A 27,057-nucleotide genomic window follows, 5' to 3' on the forward strand; every position below is an offset into this window, starting at 1 on the left:
GGAACACAGACCGTACCTTCTCCCTGGATGATCTCCTGAAGAGAACCATGAAGAAATCCCTCACCAGTACAAATGGTCATCTGGACCTGTTTGTTCGCTTCCTTCACGGCGTCAGTCTGGAGTCCAACCAGAGAGTCTTAGGAGACCTGCTGGGTCGGACAGAGAACCATCCAGAGATCATCCAGAGAGTCATCAACAACCTGAAGGAGATGGAGAGTGGTGACATTTCTCCTGACAGAAGCATCAACATCTTCCACTGTCTGACTGAGATGAACGACCACTCAGTTCATCAGCAGATGCAACAGTTCCTGACGTCAGAGAACAGATCGAAGGAGGAACTCTCTGAGATCCACTGCTCAGCTCTGGCCTACATGCTGCAGATGTCAGAGGAGGTTCTGGATGAGTTGGACCTGGAGAAGTTCAACACATCAGACCGGGGTCGATGGAGACTGATCCCAGCTGTGAGGAACTGCAGGAAGGCTCAGTGAGTCCAGACATGATCAATAACATGTTCAATCAGTGGCGATGAGTCGTTCTTCAAATACACTCAGTGTTAAATGATTCTCATTGTTTTGGGCAGCATGGTGTTGCAGTGGTCAACACTGTTAGTGCAGCCTTTCTGTGAGGAGGATGTTCTCCTGGTGTCTGCAGGGTTTTCTCTGGGTTCTCCAGCTTCCTCCACAAACCCAAAGACATGTAGATCGGAGTTAGGTTGATTGGAGACTGAGATTCAGTGTCAGCTGAGATTGGCTCCAGGCCCCTGAGACCGCTAAAGGATAAGTGGCTACTGGCTGGAGTGTGTGTGTGTTTATTTATACGTATGCATACTTAAATATATGTATCAAAATTAACGGGATGATTAATTTGTGGAATTAACGTGTTAATTATTTTAACGCATGCGCAGAATGAGCCGCTCCATGAACCCATACACCCCCCCCCACTCACTCGCTCAGAGCGACACACGCAGTGAGATCAGAGCTCGTTCACGTGAAGCAGCCGCTCAGTGACTTTGTTGAAGTGAAACACAGAGTTTCTCTGGTCTCAGCTGCTCAGTGATCAGCTGCTTCATAATCAGAGCAGAAGCTGCAGCTGGTTTGTACCGAGCTGGAGTTTCTGTGTCCTCCACTCTGCTCTCACTGGAACTAATAACCACTCATCACTAGTTATCAGGACCTGATCAGCACATGAAGTCACTTAGTGTTGGTTTGATTCCACAGTTTATGAGGCTGCATTTAAACATCATGAAAATGACTCGTCAACATGTTGTGCTCAGTACAACACGAGACGCTCACAGTCAGGACTCAGTGTTAAAATGAGCGACACGCAGACATGATCCGACTCCATCGATTCAGAACCAAACACATGACCGGACGTTTGTCACCTGAATCATCCCAATAAAAAATGAACTGTGAACGTGAACTAGTTCATTTTCATCTGCATGAACTGAACTTGGAACTCGTTCTTTTTAAGTGTGAACTGGCTGAACACTGCTTCTGCAGATGGGCTCAGATTCAGATTTCACATTCACATTTAATTGTGTCAAGGTTTGGTTGTTTGTTTGATTTAAAAAGAAAAGAAAAAGGTTTTATTCAACCATCCTATATTTGCTATAAAAAAAAAAAAGGAAAAGCTAAGAACCCCTGATTGTTTAGGATAAAGTTTCTTTGAGTTTGATAAAGAAATTTAATGTTCTAAATAACATCATCCTATGTTTGCTCAGAGGCAAAGCAAAGAGACAGCCACATTTAATTATGGTGTGGTATGTTTTAGTTTGATTTTATTATATTTTTCAATCTTAATATCTATCATTTGGACTTGTCAACAATAACAAAACTAATGTTAAATGTACATTTTGTGTGACCTTGACCTTTGACCACCTGAATCTAATGAGTTCCTCTGTCAGTCTAAATGAACGCTTGTACCAAATCTGAAAGGATTCTCTTGAGGAGTTTTCAACATGTTCATGAGGCAAAAAGGGGATTTACCAGGGTGAGGGTCACATGATCACGTTTTGTATGAATGTTGTGTTTTCTGATTTTATTCTAACTGATATTTTCTTTAATTACAGACTTGATGGTTGTCGACTCTCAGAGACTCACTGTGAAGTCGTGGCCTCAGCTCTGAAGTCAGACCCCTCACATCTGAGAGAACTGGATCTGAGTGTAAACTCCCTGCTGGATTCAGGAGTGAAGCTGCTGTGTTCTGGACTGGAGAGTCCAAAATGTCGACTGGAGAATCTGAGGTCCTTAAATCCTTCTTTTCTTTTCCAACTTTCTTTCTTATTCGGTCATTATTTATTTAAATTTTCTCAGTTCTGCTCTGCTCACTGTCCCTCCGTCATCTGTCACTCACCCAGCCTGTCAGTCACGTCCACCTCATCAACTCCATTCACCTGCACTCACCTGCTCCTGATCACTAAGAAAGTGTCAGTAAATAACATGTGGACTGAGGCCGAGCACTCGTCCTCCTCAGGTTTTCAAAATAAGACACATTCTTATTGAAACACGTTGGACAGTTGATAAGTATAGAAACAAACAGGAAGTGACTGTCAGGAGCCATCCCTACTTTAAACAGTGTTTAATTACACAAACCTGCTCAGTGACCAAACACACAGAGAAGAAGGAGATAAATGAAACAATGGTCCAACATGTCTGATCTGATATTTATCTTCAGGTCACAGACTGGACTGAGGTCAGCAGCATGTTGAGAGTCTGTGTTGACATGATGACGATCCACAACAACAGGAGGACACATTCAAATATTCATATTTCTTTATCCAGGTTGAAGAGCTGCAGACTGTCAGAGATCAGCTGTTCTTCTCTGGCTTCAGCTCTGAGGTCAAACCCCTCTCATCTGAGAGAACTGGATCTGAACTACAATGACCTGCAGGACTCAGGAGTGATGGAGCTGTGTGGTTTTCTACAGAGTCCAACCTGTCGACTGGAGACTCTGAGGTCAGTTCACTGACTGACTTTTGTAGATCTCATATCTATAATACAGCATTTATACCCAATTGATCCCATTTAATTCTAATATAACATAATTCATAAGTAACTTGAATCTATTCATTAATTAATCGGTGACATTTTAAATATTCAGCTACTTGTTAAAACACATCTGAGTTTAGTTCTGGATTTCTTAAACTGATCTGCAGGACAGAGACCGGGTCCAAATAATATATTTTTACTGAATCAGGACTCGTTTTAAGTCCAACGTGTCTGATTTCATATTTATCTTCCATGTTATGAATCTGTGCTGACATGAATATTTGTATGTTATTTTCACACATGAACTCAGTTTAATTTACAGTTAAGTTTTATCCTTTATTCAGGTTGGAGAGCTGCAGTCTGTCAGAGATCAGCTGTTCTTCTCTGGCTTCAGCTCTGAGGTCAAACCCCTCTCATCTGAGAGAACTGGATCTGACTCTAAATGACCTGCAGGACTCAGGAGTGAAGGAGCTGTGTGGTTTTCTACAGAGTCCAAACTGTCGACTGGAGACTCTGAGGTCGGACATCATGTTTTATTGTTGAAGGTTCAGTTTGGTGACATCTAGTGGTGAAGTGTCATGTTGCAGCTAAACAACCCCCCTCCTTTCCAAACATGAAAGAGAACCTGTGGAAGCTTCAGTTGTCATAGAAACTCAAAAGGTTTAGTTTGTCCAGTCTGGGCTACTGTGAAAAAACATGGCTGCCTCTGTAGAGAGGACCCGCTCCTGATGTAAATATAAAGTATGTAAATATAATGTAGTTAAATATAAATGTCTCATTTTAGGGTAAAGAAAACAACAATTAGTTTCCAACCAGTTCAGAACGCAGCAGCTTCTCACTGGTATTAAACGGCAACATCACATCTCCCTGATCCTCGCTTCTCTCCATTGGCTCCCTGTCCGTTTTAGAATTGATTTTAAGATTTTACTGATCACTTTTAAAGCATCTGGCCCCAAACTACATCACAGAATTATTGAGCCTGTAGGTTCCTGCACGCAGCCTTAGATCCTCTGGTGGATCCTGCTGTTCCAAAGTCCAGGTTGAAAACTAAACCGTGACCGTGCTTTTACCATCTGGGCCCCTCGGCTTTGGAACGGCCCCCTGAGGAGATAAGGCAGAGTCAGTGACTTCTTTTAAATCAATTCTTAAAACCCATTTTTATAGACTTGCTTTCATGTGATGTTGTGTTTTTACTGTGTTTTTATCATTTTCACCTTTTATTTACTTGTTCATTTATCTCTATTGTCATTTTACTGCTTTTATGGGTTCAAGTTTTTATTTACTTTTCTTGCTTTGCTGTCAAAGCACTTTGTAGACTCTGTTTTTAAAAAGTACTATATTAATAAAGTTTATTATTATTATTATTTATTCAGGTTGTGGGACTGCAGTCTGTCAGAGATCAGCTGTTCTTCTCTGGCTTCAGCTCTGAGGTCAAACCCCTCTCATCTGAGAGAACTGCATCTGAGTAACAACAACAAGCTGCAGGACTCAGGAGTGAAGGAGCTGTGTGGTTTTCTACAGAGTCCAACCTGTCGACTGGAGACTCTGTGGTCAGTTCACTGACTGACTTTTGTAGATCTCATATCTCTAATACAGCATTTATACCCAATTGATCTCATTTACTTCTAATTTAACACAATTCCTCTTCATACATAACTTGAATCCAGTCTTTAATTAATCTGTGACATTTTAAATATTCAGCTACTTGTTAAAACACATCTGAGTTTAGTTCTGGATTTCCTAAACTGATCTGCAGGACAGAGACCGGGTCCAAATAATATATTTTTACTGAATCAGGACTCGTTTTTAGTCCAACATGTCTGATTTCATATTTATCTTCCATGTTATGAGTCTGTGCTCACATGAATAGTTGTATGTTATTTTCACACATGAACTCAGTTTAATTTACAGTTAAGTTTTATCCTTTCTTCAGGTTGAGGGGCTGCAGACTGACAGAGATCAGCTGTTCTTCTGTGGCTTCAGCTCTGAGGTCAAATCCCTCTCATCTGAGAGAACTGGATCTGACTAGAAACAGGCTGCAGGTCTCAGGAGTGAAGGAGCTGCTTGATCTAAAGCAGAGTCCAACCTGTCGACTGGAGACTCTGAGGTCAGTAGATGGTTGGAGTCAGTCCACACTGCTTTCATCAGTATTTTACTAAACACAGTCAGTATCACAGTACAGATCCAGGGTCTGTGCTACCAAGCAGGATTTGTGGTTATCAGGTTAACTTCAGGTTTAGTTTTTTCAGTCCTACGAAGCTCGTTCACTTCTTATCGAGGTAAATCACCATGGTAACTTAAGATGAACGGCTAACCTGCTCCAGGTTAAGTTGGAGATCAACCCGTATAAAAGCTCCGCCCACTGACCACAGTGACTCTCCACTGTTGTGTGGTGCACACTCTCCTTAAAGGGAAGGATAAGGGAAGTTTAAATCAACGTCTGGTTGGTTCAGTTGATCTCTAACTCACCCAGAACATCTCAATCTCTCCAGACTCATCCTGTCACCAAAACACCAGATGCACTCAGTCAGCTTCCTGAAGATAGGTCCATGTGTTTCTATTGAGGAGTGATGTCAGAGGTTTCCACCACAGTGTGTCCTCAGAGACAGTGAGACAGTGTGTGTCCTCAGAGTCAGTGAGACAGTGTGTGTCCTCAGAGTCAGTGACACAGTGTGTGTCCTCAGAGTCAGTGAGACAGTGTGTGTCCTCAGAGTCAGTTGTGTCCTCAGAGTCAGTGTGTGTCCTCAGAGTCAGTGTGTGTCCTCAGAGACAGTGTGTGTCCTCAGAGTCAGTGTGTGTCCTCAGAGTCAGTGTGTGTCCTCAGAGACAGTGAGACACTGTGTGTCACATCCTGGGATTCAAACGTTTCTCATCAAGAATCTTCTTCTCTTCCACTCGTCTTGTTAGTAAACAACAGATTCAGATCTCGTGGCCCCGAGTTATTTATCTCGTTCACACACGTTATTATATCGTGGTCACGTAATATATTTTTACCAAAGGCCACCAGGGGGCGCTGTAACTTACACATTGACACAATCCCAGATGTTTTACCAGCTGTTCTTCCTGCATTTAGCAGCTGTAACTGAGTTTCTTTTATTCTGGATCATGTGTTTGTTCTCCTTTGATTTTTATTATAGAACAGTTTGATCCTCGTTGTGAAATATGAGGCTCTGCTGTCAGTCAAACTGTCCATGTCTGTCATTGGTCATACGCAGTAAACCCCGCCCCTTTTATGTGCAGGTGCTCACACAGTGAAACATGGCTTCACCTGTAACAGCAGTAAATCCACCTCTCAGGTGTCCACTCTGCACTTTGACATGCAGAGGAAACACACTTAGCTCTTAGCGTGTTCATTCCAACACGTGAACATGAAGCAGAGAGGAAGCTGCTCCACCTCTGAACAGGACTGAAGTCCCTGCTGCTCTTTCTACTGGATGTGCTGCATCACTGACTCACAGCTGATGAAGTGAGTCTCTGGAAACACTGATGTCTTCTTCTCTTAACAGATGGTGATCTTTGTGGAGGTGAGTGTGAAGAGGACAGTGTGTGTGGACGCAGGCTGAGCTGTGTCCTGAGGATCCAGAGGCTGAAGCAGCAGCAGCTTGTGTGTAGAGCGGCTCTGACTGGGCCTTGTTGCTGGGAGGCAGAGTGGAGACAGAGCTCCAGAGGAATCAGAGGAGGTGAGCTGCTCTGAGATCAGCTGTCACACAGTGTCCAGTCCACCATCCTCCCTGTGTGTTCCTGTGGATGTGACACAGCATCATCAGTGGATCTGCTGCTGCTCTGTCCTTTGACTCAGTGTCTGCAGACACTCTCACGCTCCTCCACCTCCTCCACTCTTTTGTTCACTCACATATTCTGAACACAAACACACTCAGCAGATTATTTCTGTTCACACCTACGCTCAATGTAGAGTCTCCAATTTACCCAACCCCTGATCTGCATGTGTTTGTGAGATGAAGCCGGAGCACCTGGAGAAAACACGGGGAGAACATGCAGACTCCACACAGGAAGAGCCCATCTGAACCGGGATTCAAACCAGGAACCTTCTTGCTGTGAGGCGACAGTGCCAACCACCGCGCAGCCCCAAAGTCTTGCCCCTCGCTACCGATTGTGTTTATTCACATGAAGAATGTCTTTATTGAAAGGACACAACACCAACAGAATATATAAACCCTCTGTAAAGAGTCACATATAGTGTATTTAACTTTTCCTTTGTTATTTTCCACCTGTGTCCCTCAGTATGTCTCCATGTGTGTATAACCACATTCTGTGTATCTGTTTATGATCTTAAAGTTCCTGGATTCACGTCACAAATTGATTTAGTTCCACACAAAGTTAAACACATTTAAATCACTTTGAGTTTAAAATCAGAGTTTTGTCTTTGACACAAAAGATCAAAATCCTGGACTTAAAAATGGGACGTTTTCATTTCTGCATCAGGTGCAGAGCGGTGGTTGCTTTTCTACTTTTTGACCCACAGGTGGCGCTGTAGTATAAAAGCAGAACATCCCAGTCAAAGCCTTTATATTCAGTCTATGAGTCAAACACATGGATCATTTAATGCACAATAAACATCCTTCCACCGACTTCACTGGAATCATGACTCTGGTTTTCCTTCCTCTTGCAAACAAACAGGTGGAAACATCACCTCCTTGCTGCAGGTACATGAACAAAATCACCAGTTTGACATAATGGAAACAACCAGAAGAAAAATGAATGTCATATTTACAGAATGAAGAAGAGTCGATAAAGAGCAGAGCATCTTTAAGTCTCTGAGGAAACTTTCAGAAATATTTTACCATATTTAATAGAAAACTGACCCAAGGACGTTTTATACAAACGTAGATGAAGATTCTTCGTCTGTCAAGTTTATGAATTGTTCAAAAACAATGTAAATCTGTGTTTGTATGTTCTCGACCACCAACTCAGAACAACCACAAGGGGGAGACTGTAGCAGGCCTCTGGGAACAGCAGCATGCTGGGAAATAATTGATGATGGGAGGTTCACAGCAGAGACAAGTGACAGAAAGTGTCTGAGAGATGATGTCCTGAAGACAGTGGACATTTTGGGCCTGTTGTGTTGAACAGTTTGTGTTATTTTGTGGAGACACTTGTCTCAACATGATGATTTCACTGAGTTTATTTTCAAGCCCGTCTCAGTTCTTTGTGACTTCAGGATAAGAAATGTTTGACAGAGTCGGTTCCTGACAGGCTCAAGTTCTCACTGTATGTAGAGGTCATCATGTGACTTTGTTATGATCATCAACACACGTGTGTCAGTGTAACATGTGACTGTGACGCCATGTTCATGAACACGCTGCTCTAACATCTGTCCAGCAGATGTTGAAGCTGTGAGGTCCAGTCCACTTCCTCTGCACCAGAGTGGGACCATCATCTCTGCATGGAGCTGTGCACGAGGCTGTTGTCATGGTGACACAGACAAAACACAAAGTGTGAAGGACACGTCGTCCAAATGACCCGTTCAAATTCCACCAAACATATTTATGGGATATACTTTATACTTATGAAGAAAAGTTTGATTTAAATACAAATTCTCAAATCTTGACTGAAAAGGAGCAGAAGGAAGAATAATCTAATATAATCCGCTGTTCTTTCCCTAGACATTCATGACAAAGTAGTTTCAGGTTTAGTTTAGGCCAGGTTTAGGTTTAGGTTAGTTTAAGTCTAGGGTTGGGTTACGATAAGGTTCATGTTTAGATTAGGTTTAAGTTTGTGTTAGGTTTAACCGCTTTCTCTCCCTCTAAGTATATCATATTTATTTAACATCTACTTTGAGTTTTTAGATTGATCCATGTCCCAGCTGCTAACATGGAGGAAGTAGGGTTCATGACCTATACTGCAGCCGGCCACTAGGGGGCGATCCAGATGTTTTTCACTTCACTGTGGGAGCCGTCACGTCGTCCATCTTCTTTTACAGTTTGTGGTTCAAGAGAGACGTACAGAAGAAAACTGCTGTCACAGCAGAAAACTGAGCAAACGATCCGTATCACGTCATAATGTGACTTTTCAGACCAGTAATGAATGAAACGTTGTTAAAACACAAGTGAAGCCTCCTTCCAGTCAGCGTCACGTACACAAGCAGCTACAGTTTTCATTTATAAACCATCAGGAGGAAACCATTGGACTTGACAACCTGCAGTGAGACGAGTGCAGGGACCGTCTACAAAGTGCAAAGACAAAAACACACACTGAAAAACATTCAATAGGTTCAGTCCTGTGGAGTGTGGGGTCACCAAATCACTTCACATTTAAAATGGTCTGCTCGTGATGTCTGTGCGAGGTCTTCCAGGCCTGCCACCCAGTGGTGAGTAATCTGCTCCTGCAGGTTTGGATCTGCTGCTTCTGTCTTGTTGCTCTGAAACTCTCTCGTCTCACTGCTCATCACCTCCTGACTGACGACGCTCAACTACCCTTGTTGTGAAACTGTCAATCTCATATATTTCAAATTTTTTTCAGTTTAAGACATTCCCTTGGTTTAACATGTGTGTTTTAGTTTGTTCATCCATAACCTTTTAGATTTATTATATTCCAGATAAATAGAATAAATAGATCAAACATAAATTGACAGATTTAAGTTGGAGTGTGACGTTCAATAGAGTCGTAAGTCAAAGTGCAGGAAATTTTAAGAGATAATCATAAACAGTAAACCTGACAACCTATGAAACATTAATAAATCATTCATCATTAAAAGAGCCCTTTAAAATGTTAAATTTAAATAAGATAAACAGATTTGTCTTAATTATAAAACTTTTTAATATTTACGTTATTGTTATTAACTGATTATTTTCTCTCTGCAGCTTATGATTGTGAATTCTTCAACAAAGGTATGAACATTTATTTATTTCACCCACAGCTCAGTCATTTTTCACAGTATTTATCAGTGTGGGAGGTTTTTTCCAGACCACAGACCTTCTCACCTTATTTTTTTATTGGCTAATCCATCGACCCATTATTCCATCCGTTAGTTGTGCTTCTCCAGATAATTAAATATCAATATAATAATTATTATTATTAACAATATTATAATAAGATAAAGCTGGGAAGTTTAAAAACATGATCAAAAATCTAAATTAATTCATGTCCCTGATACAGTTTATACTCTGTTTGTATGGCTGTGAAAATGGGATTCAATTCCTTACTTTTTTTAAGTGTTAAAAAAGTATAATAAATATAAATCAAAGTTGAGAAGCATTAATTGGTTGGTTTGTTATACTGTAAAAACACTGACATGGCGTCCTGTCTGTAGTTTTGGGTAAAGGCCCCTTCAGGCTCATCCCCTTCAGGGATCGGACGATGCTGTTGGCAGCCAGCAGGTCCGGCGGCTCTGTGTTCCTGCAGTGGGGGAACCTCAGCACCACCAGCAGCACCAGCAGCACCAGCAGCACCAGCAGCACTAGCAGCCTCTCACAGTTCATGATGACACCGGGCCTCAGCAGAGCCCGACCCCACGGTGAGTCCATTTCCTCCACAGCCGCCCTCTCCTGTGTTTTTCCTTTGCAAAAGATTGGATTAGTTTTGTTCTTTTCTTGTCTGAAAGTCGCTTCATACAAACTAAAACAAAGTGCAACAAGAAGAATCTTTAAGTTTTCTAAAGAACGACCTCAATAGTTGTTAAAACTGAGAGAACAGACTCATGGAGGAAACACAGTGATTATGTTTCGTACGTTTATTCAAAAAGTGAATCAAGTAGAATAATTTCTTCAATATTTTGGGACTTTCTTGATACGATTGGGAGAAAATGAGACGCCTCAAATCCAGTTGATTCTTAACCATAAACATCAGAAAGGCTCATCGATGTTGTTCTCGTGTTTATTTCACATTGATTCATCGGAGTTAAAATCTCTCACTTCAATTTAGTCCAGGATGCTGATTTAGACAGATCATCATTGTCGGGGTGGGGGGGGGATTTAGACAGATCATCTACCAGAACACATTCTCTTACCGACTCGGCCAAGTTACTAACTTCATTAGCGAACGAGCTGGGCCTGTCCGATCCATGGAGGCATAAATTCCACGACCACAAATCGTTCTCCTTTTTCTCACACGTCCACCACTCATATTCTCAAATAGATTGCTTTCTAATGCACATTCATGTGACTACCATAGTATTGGAATCTCAGACCATGCCCCTACTTCACTAGATTTAAGTTTTCCTAATCACAACCCCACCTTTAAACAATGGAGATTTAATTGGCATTTACTCACCAGCGACCCATTTGTAGACTCCTTAAGACCTAATATTACATTTTTTTTTTAAATAAATGACACTCCAGATATGTCGAGAGGAACCTTATGGGAATCCTCTAAGCAGGCATACTTAAGAGGCCATATAATCTCCTATACAACTCACCGAAGAAAATTAACAACAGCCGGACAACGAGAATTGTCTCAAACAATTCGGGAGGTGGATAGTAGCTATGCCAACTGCCCAGACGCATCACTTTACAAAAAACAATTACAGCTGCAGACTGAGTTCAACCTCTTAACTACGAATGAAGCGGAACTACAATTACACAAATCCAGACAATGGTTCTTCGAATCAGGGGATAAAGCGGGCAAGCTTCTGGCTCAACAAGCTTCTGGCTGTAGCTGCGTCCAGGCGTATTAAATCTCCATCAGGTGTTGTCCTCACCGACCCAAAATCCACGAATGAAACATTTGCCACATTTTATTCTGCTTTATACACCTCGGATGGCACTCAAGTCAACTCAGATAATAAATTGAACACTATTGAGTTTCCTACAGTCGACAGCGAGGTGGTGGAGGATCTATGCAGGCCAATTTCTACAAATTGGTTATGAATGCGATTACAACTCTACAGAGGGGCGAATCACCTGGCCCGGATGGATTCACGGTTGAATTTTACAAGTCATTTGCTCTACTTCTTTCTCCACCTCTACGTGATATGTATGATGCGTCTTTGTCACTTGGCCTGAGCTACAGACCGGTCAGAAAGACCAGACTCCCTGAAAAAAGCTGCTCTGTTTGCTACATGTTGCTGCTGCTCTCTGGATCCTTTTCAAGAGGAATCCAGTGTTGGGACCTGGTATTTGTGAACTACAGTTCGGCCTACAAGTTTCAACTACTATTGGTCACTCTGGGCCCCATGACCCGTGAGGTCACCGGTACAATATAAGCCCTTCTCTTCTTCCTCTTTCCGATTCCTCTTTCAACGCGACCCTCCGAGAGGAGCCCACCTCTCTGTCTGCACAAGAGGTGCAGCTTTCCACTCACCGAGCGAGGGAAACCTCCTCCAAATGCAAGCTCTTCCAACCTTCAAGCAGCGACGCCAGGTCCTGCCTAAACAACGAACAGCAAAACCGCTGCACTGCACATCAGAACCACAAAGACAGGAGCCTCAACCCAGCAAGACGACTTCACTGGACGAACAGCACAGCAACCTTTTTTCTCCCTTTTCATGGACGGGTAACACAACTGGCCTTAATAATTATACTAGGCTAAGCAAAGACTGTTTATTCGATTCCTTGTGATGTTTATAAGTTTGATTCGTGTTGCTGTGATATTTTGGTTTCAAGTTATTTGAAAGTTAATGTTAGTTATGTATGCTCTTCACTCTATGCTCTTTCTCTAACTTGGCACCAACACACAGACACACGCATATCTCAGCACCCATCTCTCTGACCCCCGCTACATGTCGTAAATATTCCAAAAGGGGGGGGGGGGGGGGGGGGGGGGGGCGTTATCTTTGGAGTGGCCAGACGCCATTTTGGAAGCACGCTCACTCACACAGACACAGACACACACACGCATACTCACATCCACATCTTTATATATTAAGTACACTGTTAGTAATTTGTCTTTTTTCATTAATGCTGCGTAAGTTAATTTTGCCAACCTCTACACTGTCAAGAACTCTATATCCTTCAACTTAGCTAACTATCTATATGGTAATTTTGGTTATAGTTATTAATTGAATTGTTAATCAGAGTTCCAAATTTGTAATTAGTACTTTTATGAGACTTAATCAATAAATTGGCTATCTTTTCCCTTCCTTTGAAGGGTGGTGCCCCGAGGTAACTTTAATCAATTAAAGTTATTATTTAATATTAATATTTTTAATATTAATATTCAATATTTTATTTTGATAACCAAATTTATTGAATGCCGAAAGGCACACCATTTTATGGTATCACGTTTAATGCATTATTGCACAACATCAGTTTAACATCATAAATCACTATAACTCATGCAGGAAACTAGGAATCAATAAACTCAAGCAGATACAAGGACAGATCAGGAATCATATCTTTTGCTGTGGGGATTTTAATTCACATAGCACCTTGTGGGGGGGGAGAAAGACGGACACACATGGAGAGATAATAGAACAACAATTGGAGGATAGTAATTTAATATGTATGAACGACGGGAGAGGGACAAGGATAGATGTACACACAGGTAACACTTCAGCACTGGATTTGACACTGGTATCAAGTGAGGTGGCATGGACATGTGAGTGGGAAGTATGGGAAGACTCAACAATTGGAAGTGACCACTACCTTATATTCAGTATTATACACATAGGCTGGGAAGTAGAAGAAAGAGAAGTCAAGTCTGTTAGATGAGAAAAGAAGGAAGTGTGAATCCTTCAGTATTATAACCAGAAGAGGAAGGACGGACTTCAGAGTCAGTGTGTGTCCTCAGGACAGAGACCGGGTCCAAATAATATATTTTTACTGAATCAGGACTCGTTTTTAGTCCAACATGTCTGATTTCATATTCATCTTCCATGTTATGAGTCTGTGCTGACATGAATATTTGTATGTTATTTTCACACATGAATTCAGTTTAATTTACAGTTTAGTTTGATCCTTTATTCAGGTTGAAGAGCTGCAGTCTGTCAGAGATCAGCTGTTCTTCTCTGGCTTCAGCTCTGAGGTCAAACCCCTCTCATCTGAGAGAACTGGATCTGAGTCTAAACAACCTGCAGGACTCAGGAGTGAAGAAGCTGTGTGGTTTTCTACGGAGTCCAACCTGTCGACTGGAGACTCTGAGGTCAGACATCATGTTTTATTGTTAAAGGTTCAGTATGTAGAATTTAGTGACATCTAGTGGTGAAGTGTCATGTTGCAGCTGAACACCCCTCACCTCACCCTCCCCTTCCAAACATGAAAGAGAACCTGTGGTAGCTTCAGTTGTCATAGAAACTCAAAAGGTTTAGTTGGTTCAGTCTGGGCTACTGTAAAAAAACATGGCTGCCTCTGTAGAGAGGACCCGCTCCTGATGTAAATATAATGTATGTAAATATAATTTAGTTAATTATGAATGTCTAATTTTAAGGTAAAGAAAACAACAATTAGTTTCCAACCAGTTCAGAACGCAGCAGCTTCTCACTGGTATTAAACGGCAACATCACATCTCCCTGATCCTCGCTTCTCTCCATTGGCTCCCTGTCTGTTTTAGAATTGATTTTAAGATTTTACTGATCACTTTTAAAGCATCTGGCCCCAAACTACATCACAGAATTATTGAGCCCGTATGTTCCTGCGCGCAGCCTTAGATCCTGAGGTGGATCCTGCTGTTCCAAAGTCCAGGTTGAAAACTAAACCGTGACCGTGCTTTTACCATCAGGGCCCCTCGGCTTTGGAACAGCCCCCTGAGGAGATAAGGCAGAGTCAGTGACTTCTTTTAAATCACTTCTTAAAACCCATTTTTATAGACTTGCTTTTATGTGATGTTGTGTTTTTACTGTGTTTTTATCAGTTTCACCTTTTATTTACTTGTTCATTTATCTCTATTGTCATTTTACTGCTTTTATGGGTTCAAGTTTTTATTTACTTTTCTTGCTTTGGTGTCAAAGCACTTTGTAAACTCTGTTTTCAAAAAGTACTATATCAATAAAGTTTATTATTGTTATTTATTCAGGTTGGAGAGCTGCAGTCTGTCAGAGATCAGCTGTTCTTCTCTGGCTTCAGCTCTGAGGTCAAACCCCTCTCATCTGAGAGAACTGGATCTGAGCTACAATGACCTGCAGGACTCAGCAGTGAAGGAGCTGTGTGGTTTTCTACAGAGTCCAACCTGTCGACTGGAGACTCTGAGGTCAGTTCACTGACTGACTTTTGTAGATCTCATGTCTATAATACAGCATTTATACCCAATTGATCTCATTTAATTCTAATTTAACACAATTCCTCTTCGTACATAACTTGAATCCATTCATTAATTAATCTGTGACATTTTAAATATTCAGCTGCTTGTTAAAACACTGAGTTTAGTTCTGGATTTCCTAAACTGATCTGCAGGACAGAGACCGGGTCCAAATAATCTATTTTCACTGAATCAGGATTCGTTTTTAGTCCAACATGTCTGATTTCATATTTATCTTCCATGTTATGAGTCTGTGCTCACATGAATATTTGTATGTTATGTTCACAAATGAACTCAGTTTAATTTACAGTTAAGTTTTATTCTTTATTCAGGTTGGAGTGCTGCAAACTGTCAGAGATCAGCTTTTCTTCTCTGGCTTCAGCTCTGAGGTCAAACCCCTCTCATCTGAGAGAACTGGATCTGAGGTACAACGACCTGCAGGACTCAGGAGTGAAGGAGCTGCTTGATCTAAAGCAGAGTTCAGGCTGTCGACTGGAGACTCTGAGGTCAGTAGATGGTTGGAGTCAGTCCACGCTGCTTTCATCAGTATTTTACTAAACACAGTCAGTATCACAGTTCAGATCCAGGGTCTGTGCTACCAAGCAGGATTTGTGGTTATCAGGTTAACTTGAGGTTTAGTTTTTTCAGTCCTACGAAGCTCGTCCACTTCTTATCGAGGTAAATCACCATGGTAACTTCTGATGAACGGCTAACCTGCTCCAGGTTAAGTTGGAGATGAACCCGTTGTGTGTCCTCAGAGTCAGTGAGACAGTGTGTGTCCTCAGAGACTGTGTGTGTCCTCAGAGTTAGTGTTTGTCCTCAGAGACAGTGAGACAGTGTGTGTCCTCAGGGTCGGTGTGTGTCCTCAGAGTCAGTTAGACAGTGTGTGTCCTCAGAGACTGTGCGTGTCCTGAGAGTCATTGTGTGTTCTCAGAGTCAGTGTGTGTCCTCAGAGTCAGCGAGACAGCGTGTGTCCTCAGATTCAGTGTGTGTCATCAGAGTCAGTGAGTGTCCTCAGTCAGTGAGACAGTGTGTGTCCTCAGTGACGTTTTTTGTCCTCAGAGTCAGTGTGTGTCCTCAGAGACAGTGAGACAGTTTGTGTCCTCAGTCAGTGTGTGTCTTCAGAGACAGTGTGTGTCCTCAGAGTCAGTGTGTGTCCTCAGAGACAGTGAGACAGTGTGTGTCCTCAGAGTCAGTGAGACAGTGTGTGTCCTCAGAGACAGTGTGTGTCTTCAGAGTCAGTGTGTGTCCTCAGAGACAGTGAGACAGTTTGTGTCCTCAGAGTCAGTGTGTGTCCTCAGAAACAGTGAGACAGTGTGTGTCCTCAGAGTCAGTGTGTGTCTTAAGAGACAATGTGTGTCCTCAGAGTCAGTGAGACAGTGTGTGTCCTCAGAGACTGTGTGTGTCCTCAGAGTTAGTGTGTGTCCTCAGAGTCAGCGAGACAGTGTGTGTCCTCAGAGTCAGTGTGTGTCATCAGAGTCAGTGAGTGTCCTCAGTCAGTGAGACAGTGTGTGTCCTCAGTGACGTTTTTTGTCCTCAGAGTCAGTGTGTGTCCTCAGAGACAGTGAGACAGTTTGTGTCCTCAGTCAGTGTGTGTCTTCAGAGACAGTGTGTGTCCTCAGAGTCAGTGTGTGTCCCCAGAGTCAGTGTGTGTCCTCAGAGACAGTGAGACAGTGTGTGTCCTCAGAGTCAGTGAGACAGTGTGTGTCCTCAGAGACAGTGTGTGTCTTCAGAGTCAGTGTGTGTCCTCAGAGACAGTGAGACAGTTTGTGTCCTCAGAGTCAGCGAGACAGCGTGTGTCCTCAGAGACAGTGTGTGTCTTCAGAGTCAGTGTGTGTCCTCAGAGACAGTGAGACAGTTTGTGTCCTCAGAGTCAGCGAGACAGCGTGTGTCCTCAGAGTCAGTGTGTGTCATCAGAGTCAGTGAGTGTCCTCAGTCAGTGAGTCAGTGTGTGTCCTCAGAGACAGTGAGACAGTTTGTGTCCTCAGTCAGTGTGTGTCTTCAGAGACAGTGTGTGTCCTCAGAGTCAGTGTGTGTCCCCAGAGTCAGTGTGTGTCCTCAGAGACAGTGAGACAGTGTGTGTCCTCAGAGTCAGTGAGACAGTGTGTCCTCAGAGACAGTGTGTCTTCAGAGTCAGTGTGTGTCCTCAGAGACAGTGAGACAGTGTGTGTCCTCAGAATCAGTGTGTGTCTTAAGAGACAGTGTGTGTCCTCAGAGACAGTGAGACAGTGTGTGTCCTCAGAGTCAGTGAGACAGTGTGTGTCCTCAGAGACAGTGTGTGTCTTCAGAGTCAGTGTGTGTCCTCAGAGACAGTGAGACAGTGTGTGTCCTCAGAGACAGTGAGACAGTTTGTGTCCTCAGTCAGTGTGTGTCTTCAGAGACAGTGTGTGTCATCAGAGTCAGTGAGTGTCCTCAGTCAGTGAGACAGTGTGTGTCCTCAGTGACGTTTTTTGTCCTCAGAGTCAGTGTGTGTCCTCAGAGACAGTGAGACAGTTTGTGTCCTCAGTCAGTGTGTGTCTTCAGAGACAGTGTGTGTCCTCAGAGTCAGTGTGTGTCCCCAGAGTCAGTGTGTGTCCTCAGAGACAGTGAGACAGTGTGTGTCCTCAGAGTCAGTGAGACAGTGTGTGTCCTCAGAGACAGTGTGTGTCTTCAGAGTCAGTGTGTGTCCTCAGAGACAGTGAGACAGTTTGTGTCCTCAGAGTCAGCGAGACAGCGTGTGTCCTCAGAGACAGTGTGTGTCTTCAGAGTCAGTGTGTGTCCTCAGAGACAGTGAGACAGTTTGTGTCCTCAGAGTCAGCGAGACAGCGTGTGTCCTCAGAGTCAGTGTGTGTCATCAGAGTCAGTGAGTGTCCTCAGTCAGTGAGTCAGTGTGTGTCCTCAGAGACAGTGAGACAGTTTGTGTCCTCAGTCAGTGTGTGTCTTCAGAGACAGTGTGTGTCCTCAGAGTCAGTGTGTGTCCCCAGAGTCAGTGTGTGTCCTCAGAGACAGTGAGACAGTGTGTGTCCTCAGAGTCAGTGAGACAGTGTGTCCTCAGAGACAGTGTGTCTTCAGAGTCAGTGTGTGTCCTCAGAGACAGTGAGACAGTGTGTGTCCTCAGAATCAGTGTGTGTCTTAAGAGACAGTGTGTGTCCTCAGAGACAGTGAGACAGTGTGTGTCCTCAGAGTCAGTGAGACAGTGTGTGTCCTCAGAGACAGTGTGTGTCTTCAGAGTCAGTGTGTGTCCTCAGAGACAGTGAGACAGTGTGTGTCCTCAGAGACAGTGAGACAGTTTGTGTCCTCAGTCAGTGTGTGTCTTCAGAGACAGTGTGTGTCCTCAGAGTCAGTGTGTGTCCCCAGAGTCAGTGTGTGTCCTCAGAGACAGTGAGACAGTGTGTGTCCTCAGAGTCAGTGAGACAGTGTGTCCTCAGAGACAGTGTGTCTTCAGAGTCAGTGTGTGTCCTCAGAGACAGTGAGACAGTGTGTGTCCTCAGAATCAGTGTGTGTCTTAAGAGACAGTGTGTGTCCTCAGAGACAGTGAGACAGTGTGTGTCCTCAGAGTCAGTGAGACAGTGTGTGTCCTCAGAGACAGTGTGTGTCTTCAGAGTCAGTGTGTGTCCTCAGAGACAGTGAGACAGTGTGTGTCCTCAGAGACAGTGAGACAGTGTGTGTCCTCAGAGACAGTGAGACAGTGTGTGTCACATCCTGGGATTCAAACGTTTCTCATCAAGAATCTTCTTCTCTTCCACTCGTCTTGTTAGTAAACAACAGATTCAGATCTCGTGGCCTCGAGTTATTTATCTCGTTCACACACGTTATTATATCGTTGTCACGTAATATATTTTTACCAAATGCCACCAGGGGGCGCTGTAACTTACACATTGACACAATCCCAGATGTTTTACCAGCTGTTCTTCCTGCATTTAGCAGCTGTAACTGAGTTTCTTTTATTCTGGATCATGTGTTTGTTCTCCTCTGATTTTTATTATAGAACAGTTTGATCCTCGTGAAATATGAGGCTCTGCTGTCAGTCAAACTGTCCATGTCTGTGATTGGTCATACGCAGTAAACCCCGCCCCTTTTATGTGCACGTGCTCACACAGTGAAACATGGCTTCACCTGTAACAGCAGTAAATCCACCTCTCAGGTGTCCACTCTGCACTTTGACATGCAGAGGAAACACACTTAGCTCTTAGCGTGTTCATTCCAACACGTGAACATGAAGCAGAGAGGAAGCTGCTCCACCTCTGAACAGGACTGAAGTCCCTGCTGCTCTTTCTACTGGATGTGCTGCATCACTGACTCACAGCTGATGAAGTGAGTCTCTGGAAACACTGATGTCTTCTTCTCTCAACAGATGGGGGTGGTCTTTGTGAAGGTGAGTGTGAAGAGGACAGTGTGTGTGGACGGAGGCTGAGCTGTGTCCTGAGGATCCAGAGGCTGAAGCAGCAGCAGCTTGTGTGTAGAGCGGCTCTGACTGGGCCTTGTTGCTGGGAGGCAGAGTGGAGACAGAGCTCCAGAGGAATCAGAGGAGGTGAGCTGCTCTGAGATCAGCTGTCACACAGTGTCCAGTCCACCATCCTCCCTGTGTGTTCCTGTGGATGTGACACAGCATCATCAGTGGATCTGCTGCTGCTCTGTCCTTTGACTCAGTGTCTGCAGACACTCTCACGCTCCTCCACCTCCTCCACTCTTTTATTCACTCACATATTCGGAACACAAACAAACTCAGCAGATTGTTTCTGTCCGACCGGGGACACAAGTTTCAACCACTATTGGTCACTCTGGGCCCTGTGACCCGTGAGGTCACCGGGCCAATATAAGCCATGTCCCCCCTCTCTTCTGTCTCTTTTCGACTCATCTCTTTCCACGAACTCTCTCAGAGGAGAAGGGTGGCTGTCCAGCTCACTCTTTTATGGAGGAGAGGTGCAGCTCGTAGCTCACCTCACAAAGGAAACCTCCTCCCAATCCAAGCTCTACCAACCTTCAAGCAGGCCTGACCGGAGACTGCTAAAACCTTCCAAGAGGCAGCGACGCAAGGTCCTGCCCAACAACTCAGCATAAGAGCTGCATCGCACAGCAGAACCACAACCAGCAAAACGACTTCACTGGACGACGAACAGCACATCATGTTTTTTCATTAATGTTGCATAAGTACATTTTGCCAACCTCTACACTGTCAAGAACTCTATATCCTTCAGCTTAGCTAACTATCTATATGGTTATTTTGGTTATAGTTATTAATTTAATTGTTGATCAGAGTTCCAAATTTGTAGTTAGTACTTTTATGAGACGTAATCAATAAATTGGCTATCTTTTCCCTTCCTTTGAAGGGTGGTGCCCCGAGGTAACTTTAATCAATTCAAATTATTATTTAATATTAACATTTTTAATATTAATATTCAATATTTTATTTTGATAACCAAATTTATTGAATGCCAAAAAGCACACCATTTTATGGTATCACGTTTAATGCATTATTGCACAACATCAGTTAACATCATAAATCACTATAACTCATGCAGGAAACTAGGAATCAATAAACTCAAGCAGATACAAGTACAGATCAGGAATCATATCTTTTGCTGTGGGGATTTTAATTCACATAGCACATTGTGGGGGGGGAGAAAGACGGACACACATGGGGAGATACTAGAACAACAATTGGAGGATAGTAAATTAATATGTATTAACGACGGGAGAGGGACAAGGATAGATGTACACACAGGTAACACTTCAGCACTGGATTTGACACTGGTACCAAGTGAAGTGGCATGGACATGTGAGTGGGAAGTATGGGAAGACTCAACAATTGGATGTGACCACTACCTTATATTCAGTATTATACACATAGGCTGGGAAGTAGAAGAAAGAGAAGTCAAAGCTGTTAGATGAGAAAAGAAGGAAGTGTGAATCCTTCAGTATTATAACCAGAAGAGGAAGGACGGACTTTAATCGATGATTCACAGCCCAAAACTCAAACTCTCTCAGTCTGATTATCAGGAGAAGACGTTTAAAAGAATAAGTCTGGTGATATTTTATATTTTTCTTCTTGTTGATATGAATATATTGTGTGTGCATCCACAGCCTGACACATCTCATGTGTTTGTGCCATAGAGCTCCATCCGCCGCTGGAAATAGTCCCCAACAAATGCACTGTTTCCTCCTGTGAGCGGCTGTTTCAGGAAGCTCCACTCCACAGGACAACGTGCTGAGTTTCACGTTATAACGTGATACAGATCTTCCCATTCTAGACTAAAGAAAACTGTGATTCATACAATTTAGATGAAACACAGTAGTGGAAACATCACTAGGATTATTTTATATTTAATTTCCAAAGATGGATCCTTTCACCTGAGTCTTACACACTGGAGCTTTAAATGGTCTGTGAGCAACTCTCATATCTACTGTAAAGAGAGAGAGGAGGAGCCTGAGAACAGGGAGGTGTCAGACTCCATTTTCACCTGGATGAGCAGAAGGAAGAAAAGTGAGCAGGTGAGTGAGAACACAACTTTCTGAAAGTTTTACTGTCACACTCTCACACCTGCTGTTAACATCCGTCTGCTGATCACACGACTCTAAGTTTGTCAGTTCACACCTGGTGACAGACGTAGTTTCATGTGATCGGATCCCCAGAGACAGATGTGAACAGCAGCTGTGGAACAAAGAGCCTTCAAAGGACTAATTAACAGAGTTAACTCACAGTTTCATGTTTTATCTTCATCACATCTGTTCATCAAGTGTTTAATAACGGAACGTGTTTTCAGAATCATACGTTACAGTCACCTTAGCTGGTGTGTGTGTGTGTGTGTGTGTGTGTGTGTGTGTGTGTGTGTGTGTGTGTGTGTGTGTGTGTGTGTGTTTCTTGATAGACTTGTTTGTCCTGATTCCTTTGCGCTTACAGTGTTTTTCCTCTCAGACTGAAGATGAGTGGTTATGAGGAGGAAGAGGAGGACAGAGCAGAGTCTCCAGGGTTCAGCTGTGTGTCTCTGAAGAGTGACTGGTCCATGGATCCTCCTCTAAAATTCAGAAATGAACCTGGACCCTCACACACAGAGTAAGAGACTGTTTCTACTGTGACCTGCTCTGAAGAGGATTTAGTTTCCTCTAGTGTGGCCCCTGCATTAGGACACAGCTTCATTGAAGTTGGTGACTAATCTCTCAGAATCACTCAAAGAGCTCAGACCTCCACCAAGAACCAACACGCTCCTTATGAAACCACTTTGAGATTCACTAGAGACTCATTTTGATTTGGATCTGCACCAAATTCCACACACCCCCCCCCCAATCTGGTTCACAGACCACATCCTTCCACCAAGTTTACTGGTAATCTGTTCAGTGGTGTTTTATAATCCCACTAACGAACAAACCAACCAACACACAAACATACTGGGTGAAAACAAAACCTCCTTGACAGAAGTAATGACAACCTGTGACTGTGACATGTGAGTTATCAGGAAATGTCTTCACAGGGAGAGGAAGAGGAGTCATGTTTCTGAGGAGGAGCAGTCGTCCTGCTGTGCTTCGTGTCAGGACGTCCTGAAGGATCCAGTCTCCACCAGCTGTGGACACTGGTTCTGTAGACAGTGCATCACCTCATACTGGGACCAGTCTGGCTCTTCAGGAGACTCCTCCTGTCCCCAGTGTGGACAAAGATCCAGAACAGGAGCTGGAGCTCAGACAGCCGGTCAGAGCAGCACTGTACATGTGTCTGCTGATGTCTTCACTTCTGACAACAGCACATGTTGTTTTATTTTGTTCCTTCATACAGCATCAACATTTAACATCGTTATAAAAGCACAAAGTTAAAAAGCTTTTATTTTCTGTAGTTTTTCTGTATCTGATGAAAACAATCAGCAGATTCTCAGATTCTCTGTCTCTAACATTGTTTCTTGTCTTTCAGCAGATCGTGGTCTGCAGGAGGCTTTAGATGAACATAAGCTCAGTCTGAGGAGGAGATGTGAACATGTGACTGAAGGAACTGATGAAACAGGAAGTAGAACCCTCCTCAACAGAATCTACACTGAGCTCTACATCACAGAGGGACAGAGTGAAGAGGTTAATACTCAACATGAGGTGAGGCAGCTTGAGACGGCTTCCAAGATGAAGAGCCTCCACGACACTCCCATCAAGTGCCACGACATCTTTAAAGCCTTAACTGACCAGCAGAGCAGCATCAGAGTCGTCCTGACCAACGGCGTCGCTGGCGTTGGAAAAACCTTCTCGGTGCAGAAGTTCACTCTGGACTGGGCAGAGGGTTTAGAAAACCAAGATGTGGGTCTGCTGACTGTGCTTTCGTTCAGGGAGCTGAACCTGGTGAAAGACCAGCAGCACAGTCTTCTCACGCTGCTCCGTGTTTTCCATCCAGCGTTACAGAAGCTCACGGCAGAGACGCTCGCTGTCTGTAAACCTTTGTTCATCTTTGACGGCCTGGATGAAAGCAGACTTTCTCTGGACTTCAACCACAGGAAGCTTGTGTCTGATGTCACACAGAGGTCATCAGTCAACGTGCTGCTGACAAACCTCATCCAGGGGAAGCTGCTTCCCTCGGCTCTCGTCTGGATAACCTCCAGACCTGCGGCGGCCAATCAGATCCCTCCTACATGTGTTGACAGGGTCACAGAAGTACGAGGCTTCACTGACGCCCAGAAGGAGGAGTACTTCAGGAGGAGATTCAGTGATGAAGAGCTGTGCAGCAGAATCATCTCACACATCAAGACGTCCAGGAGCCTCCACATCATGTGTCAAATCCCAGTCTTCTGCTGGATCAGTGCTACAGTTCTGGAGCACATGTTGACCACAGACCAGAGAGGAGAGCTGCCCAAGACCCTGACTGACCTGTACTCACACTTCCTGCTGGTTCAGACAAAGAGGAAGAACAACAAGTACGGTGAGGGACATGAGACGACTCCACAGCAGCTGACGGAGGCTGACAGGGACATTCTTCTGAAGCTGGGGAGGCTGGCGCTTAAACATCTGGAGGAAGGAAACATCATGTTCCACCAAGAAGACCTGGAGCGGTGTGGTCTTAATGTCACAGAGGCCTCAGTGTACTCAGGAGTTTGTACTGAGATCTTCAGAAGAGAGTGTGTGATCTTCCAGAAATCAGTCTACTGCTTTGTTCATCTGAGCGTTCAGGAGTTTCTGGCTGCAGTCTACATGTTCCACTGTTACACCAAGAGGAACACAGAAGAACTCAACAACTTCTTAGGAACATATGGGAACACAAACAGTACCTTCTCCCTGGATGACCTCCTGAAGAGAACCATGGAGAAATCCCTCACCAGTACAAATGGTCATCTGGACCTGTTTGTTCGCTTCCTTCACGGCCTCAGTCTGGAGTCCAACCAGAGAGTCTTAGGAGGCCTGCTGGGTCGGACAGGGAACAATCCAAAGATCATCCAGAGAGTCTTAGGAGGCCTGCTGGGTCGGACAGGGAACAATCCAAAGATCATCCAGAGAGTCATCAACAACCTGAAGGAGATGAAGAGTGGTGACATTTCTCCTGACAGAAGCATCAACATCTTCCACTGTCTGATTGAGATGAACGACCACTCAGTTCATCAGCAGATGCAACAGTTCTTGACGTCAAAGAACAGATCGAAGGAGGAACTCTCTGAGATCCACTGCTCAGCTCTGGCCTACATGCTGCTGATGTCAGAGGAGGTTCTGGATGAGTTGGACCTGGAGAAGTTCAACGCATCAGACCAGGGTCGACGGAGACTGATCCCAGCTGTGAGGAACTGCAGGAAGGCTCTGTGAGTCCAGACATGATCAATAACATGTTCAATCAGTGGAGATGAGTCGTTCTTCAAATACACTCAGTGTTAATTGATTCTCATTGTTTTGGGCAGCATGGTGTTGCAGTGGTCAACACTGTTAGTGCAGCCTTTCTGTGAGGAGGATGTTCTCCTGGTGTCTGCAGGGTTTTCTCTGGGTTCTCCAGCTTCCTCCACAAACCCAAAGACATGTAGATCGGAGTTAGGTTGATTGGAGACTGAGATTCAGTGTCAGCTGAGATCGGCTCCAGGCCCCTGAGACCGCTAAAGGATAAGTGGCTACTGGCTGGAGTGTGTGTGTGTGTGTGTGTGTGTGTGTGTGTGTGTGTGTGTGTGTCTGTGTGTGTGTGTGTGTGTGTGTGTGTGTGTGTATTTATGCGTATGAATACGTAAATATATGTATACATTTGGTGTGTATATATACATTCTCATTGTTCTCATTTACATATAAGAGCAACTAGATCAGATGTGGAGAGTGAAATCCAAGTGATCACTGTGCTGGAGCCGTATATTTAAATTAACGCGTTAACGTGTGATTATTAATTTGTGGAATGAACGTGTTAATTATTTTAACGCATTAACGCATGCGCAGAATGATCCGCTCCATGAACCCCCCCCCCCACTCACTCGCTCAGAGCGACACACGCAGTGAGATCAGAGCTCGTTCACGTGAAGCAGCCGCTCAGTGACTTTGTAGAAGTGAAACACAGAGTTTCTCTGGTCTCAGCTGCTCAGTGATCAGCTGCTTCATGATCAGAGCAGAAGCTGCAGCTGGTTTGGACCGAGCTGGAGTTTCTGTGTCCTCCTCCACTCTGCTCTCACTGGAACTAATAAACACTCATCACTAGTTATCAGGACCTGATCAGCACATGAAGTCACTGAGTGTTGGTTTGATTCCACAGTTTATGAGGCTGCATTTAAACATCATGAAAATGACTCGTCAACATGTTGTGCTCAGTACAACACGAGACGCTCACAGTCAGGACTCAGTGTTAAAATGAGCGACACGCAGACATGATCCGACTCCATCGATTCAGAACCAAACACATGACCGGACGTTTGTCACCTGAATCCTCCCAATAAAAAATGAACTGTGAACGTGAACTAGTTCATTTTCATCTGCATGAACTGAACTCTGCTTCTACAGATGGGCTCAGATTCAGATTTCACATTCACATTTAATTGTGTCAAGGTTTGGTTGTTTGTTTGATTTAAAAAAGAAAAGAAAACAGTCTTATTCAACCATCCTATATTTGCTAAAAAAAAGAGCAAAGGCTAAGAAGCCCCGATTGTTTAAGATAAAGGTTCTTTGAGTTTGATAAAAAAAAAAGTTCTAAATAACATCATCCCATGTTTGCTCAGACGCAAAGCAAAGAGACAGCAAGATTGAATTATCGTGTGGTATGTTTTAGTTTGATTTTGTTGTATTTTTCAATCTTACTAACTATTATTTGGACTTTAACTAATGTTAAATGTATATATCCACCTTCTGTCATTTATCTTTCTGTTCCCACAACAATATACAGAGATAATGGGGATTTTTCGGGCATTTAGAAACGGTGATTAATCAGATAAATCACAGCTTCTCTGTGTTTAGGATGAGAATCACTGACTGTTCCTTTAAACTGAAGAAGCACAACTGGAAATATTGTTTATTCTTCTTTCTGGTCAAACTAGAATTACCACCCTGCGTTTGTACGCCACCGCCAACCAGTGCAGTGTCAGTCCCTCTAGGTTCCTGACATGTTGCATTCACAATAATATGAGGTCACTGTAACCTTTGACCTTTGACCACTGAAATCTAATCGCTTGTACCAAATCTGAAAGGATTCTCTTGAGGAGTTTTTAAAGGGGACATAGCAAATTCCACTTTGTTAGTGCTTCTACAGGTTAATGTGGGTATCTGGCATGTCTACCAACCCAAAAACTCTGGGGAAAAAACACTTGCGCGTTTTGTTATAGTTCCTCTAAGTCAGAAACGTCATGCTTGAGCGACTCGATTGCGCTTCCTGGGTTTTGTGTCGTAACAAGGAACTGGAAGTCTCCCTACATGGTCTTGGCCCACCCCCCACCTCACCCCCCCCCCCCCGTCCCCCCACACTCGTCAAGCCGGGTTTACGCCGGAGGCAGCGAGGCTGCGAGGCAGCGCAGCGCCGTTCCCAAGCACGCAGCCGCCTGGCTGTTCA

At 43.8% G+C, this 27,057-nt stretch overlaps 1 protein-coding gene across 6 annotated transcripts in view; it reads left to right on the plus strand.

Moving 5' to 3' along the window:
• The first annotated feature begins 2,184 nt into the window (after positions 1–2,184).
• LOC117752565 (ribonuclease inhibitor-like) overlaps positions 2,185–27,057 on the plus strand; it is a 31,468-nt gene continuing 6,595 nt past the window's right edge. The window contains exons 1-5 of one of the 6 annotated variants that reach the window (XM_034570015.1): positions 2,873–2,954; positions 4,361–4,537; positions 4,921–5,094; positions 6,494–6,591; positions 7,626–7,839. In XM_034570015.1, the coding sequence (XP_034425906.1) occupies positions 2,902–2,954; positions 4,361–4,537; positions 4,921–5,094; positions 6,494–6,500 (411 nt within the window). In that variant the 5' untranslated portion in view covers positions 2,873–2,901 and the 3' untranslated portion in view covers positions 6,501–6,591; positions 7,626–7,839. Of the gene's footprint in view, positions 2,243–2,718; positions 2,781–2,872; positions 2,955–3,460; positions 3,506–4,360; positions 4,538–4,920; positions 5,095–6,493; positions 6,592–7,625; positions 7,840–27,057 lie in introns of those variants that run through there. The other 5 variants (XR_004612102.1, XR_004612104.1, XR_004612101.1 and 2 more) reach the window with 5 other exon arrangements.

The sequence above is a fragment of the Hippoglossus hippoglossus genome, chromosome 3, assembly GCF_009819705.1.
Source record: "Hippoglossus hippoglossus isolate fHipHip1 chromosome 3, fHipHip1.pri, whole genome shotgun sequence".
NCBI classification, from domain to species: domain Eukaryota; kingdom Metazoa; phylum Chordata; class Actinopteri; order Pleuronectiformes; family Pleuronectidae; genus Hippoglossus; species Hippoglossus hippoglossus.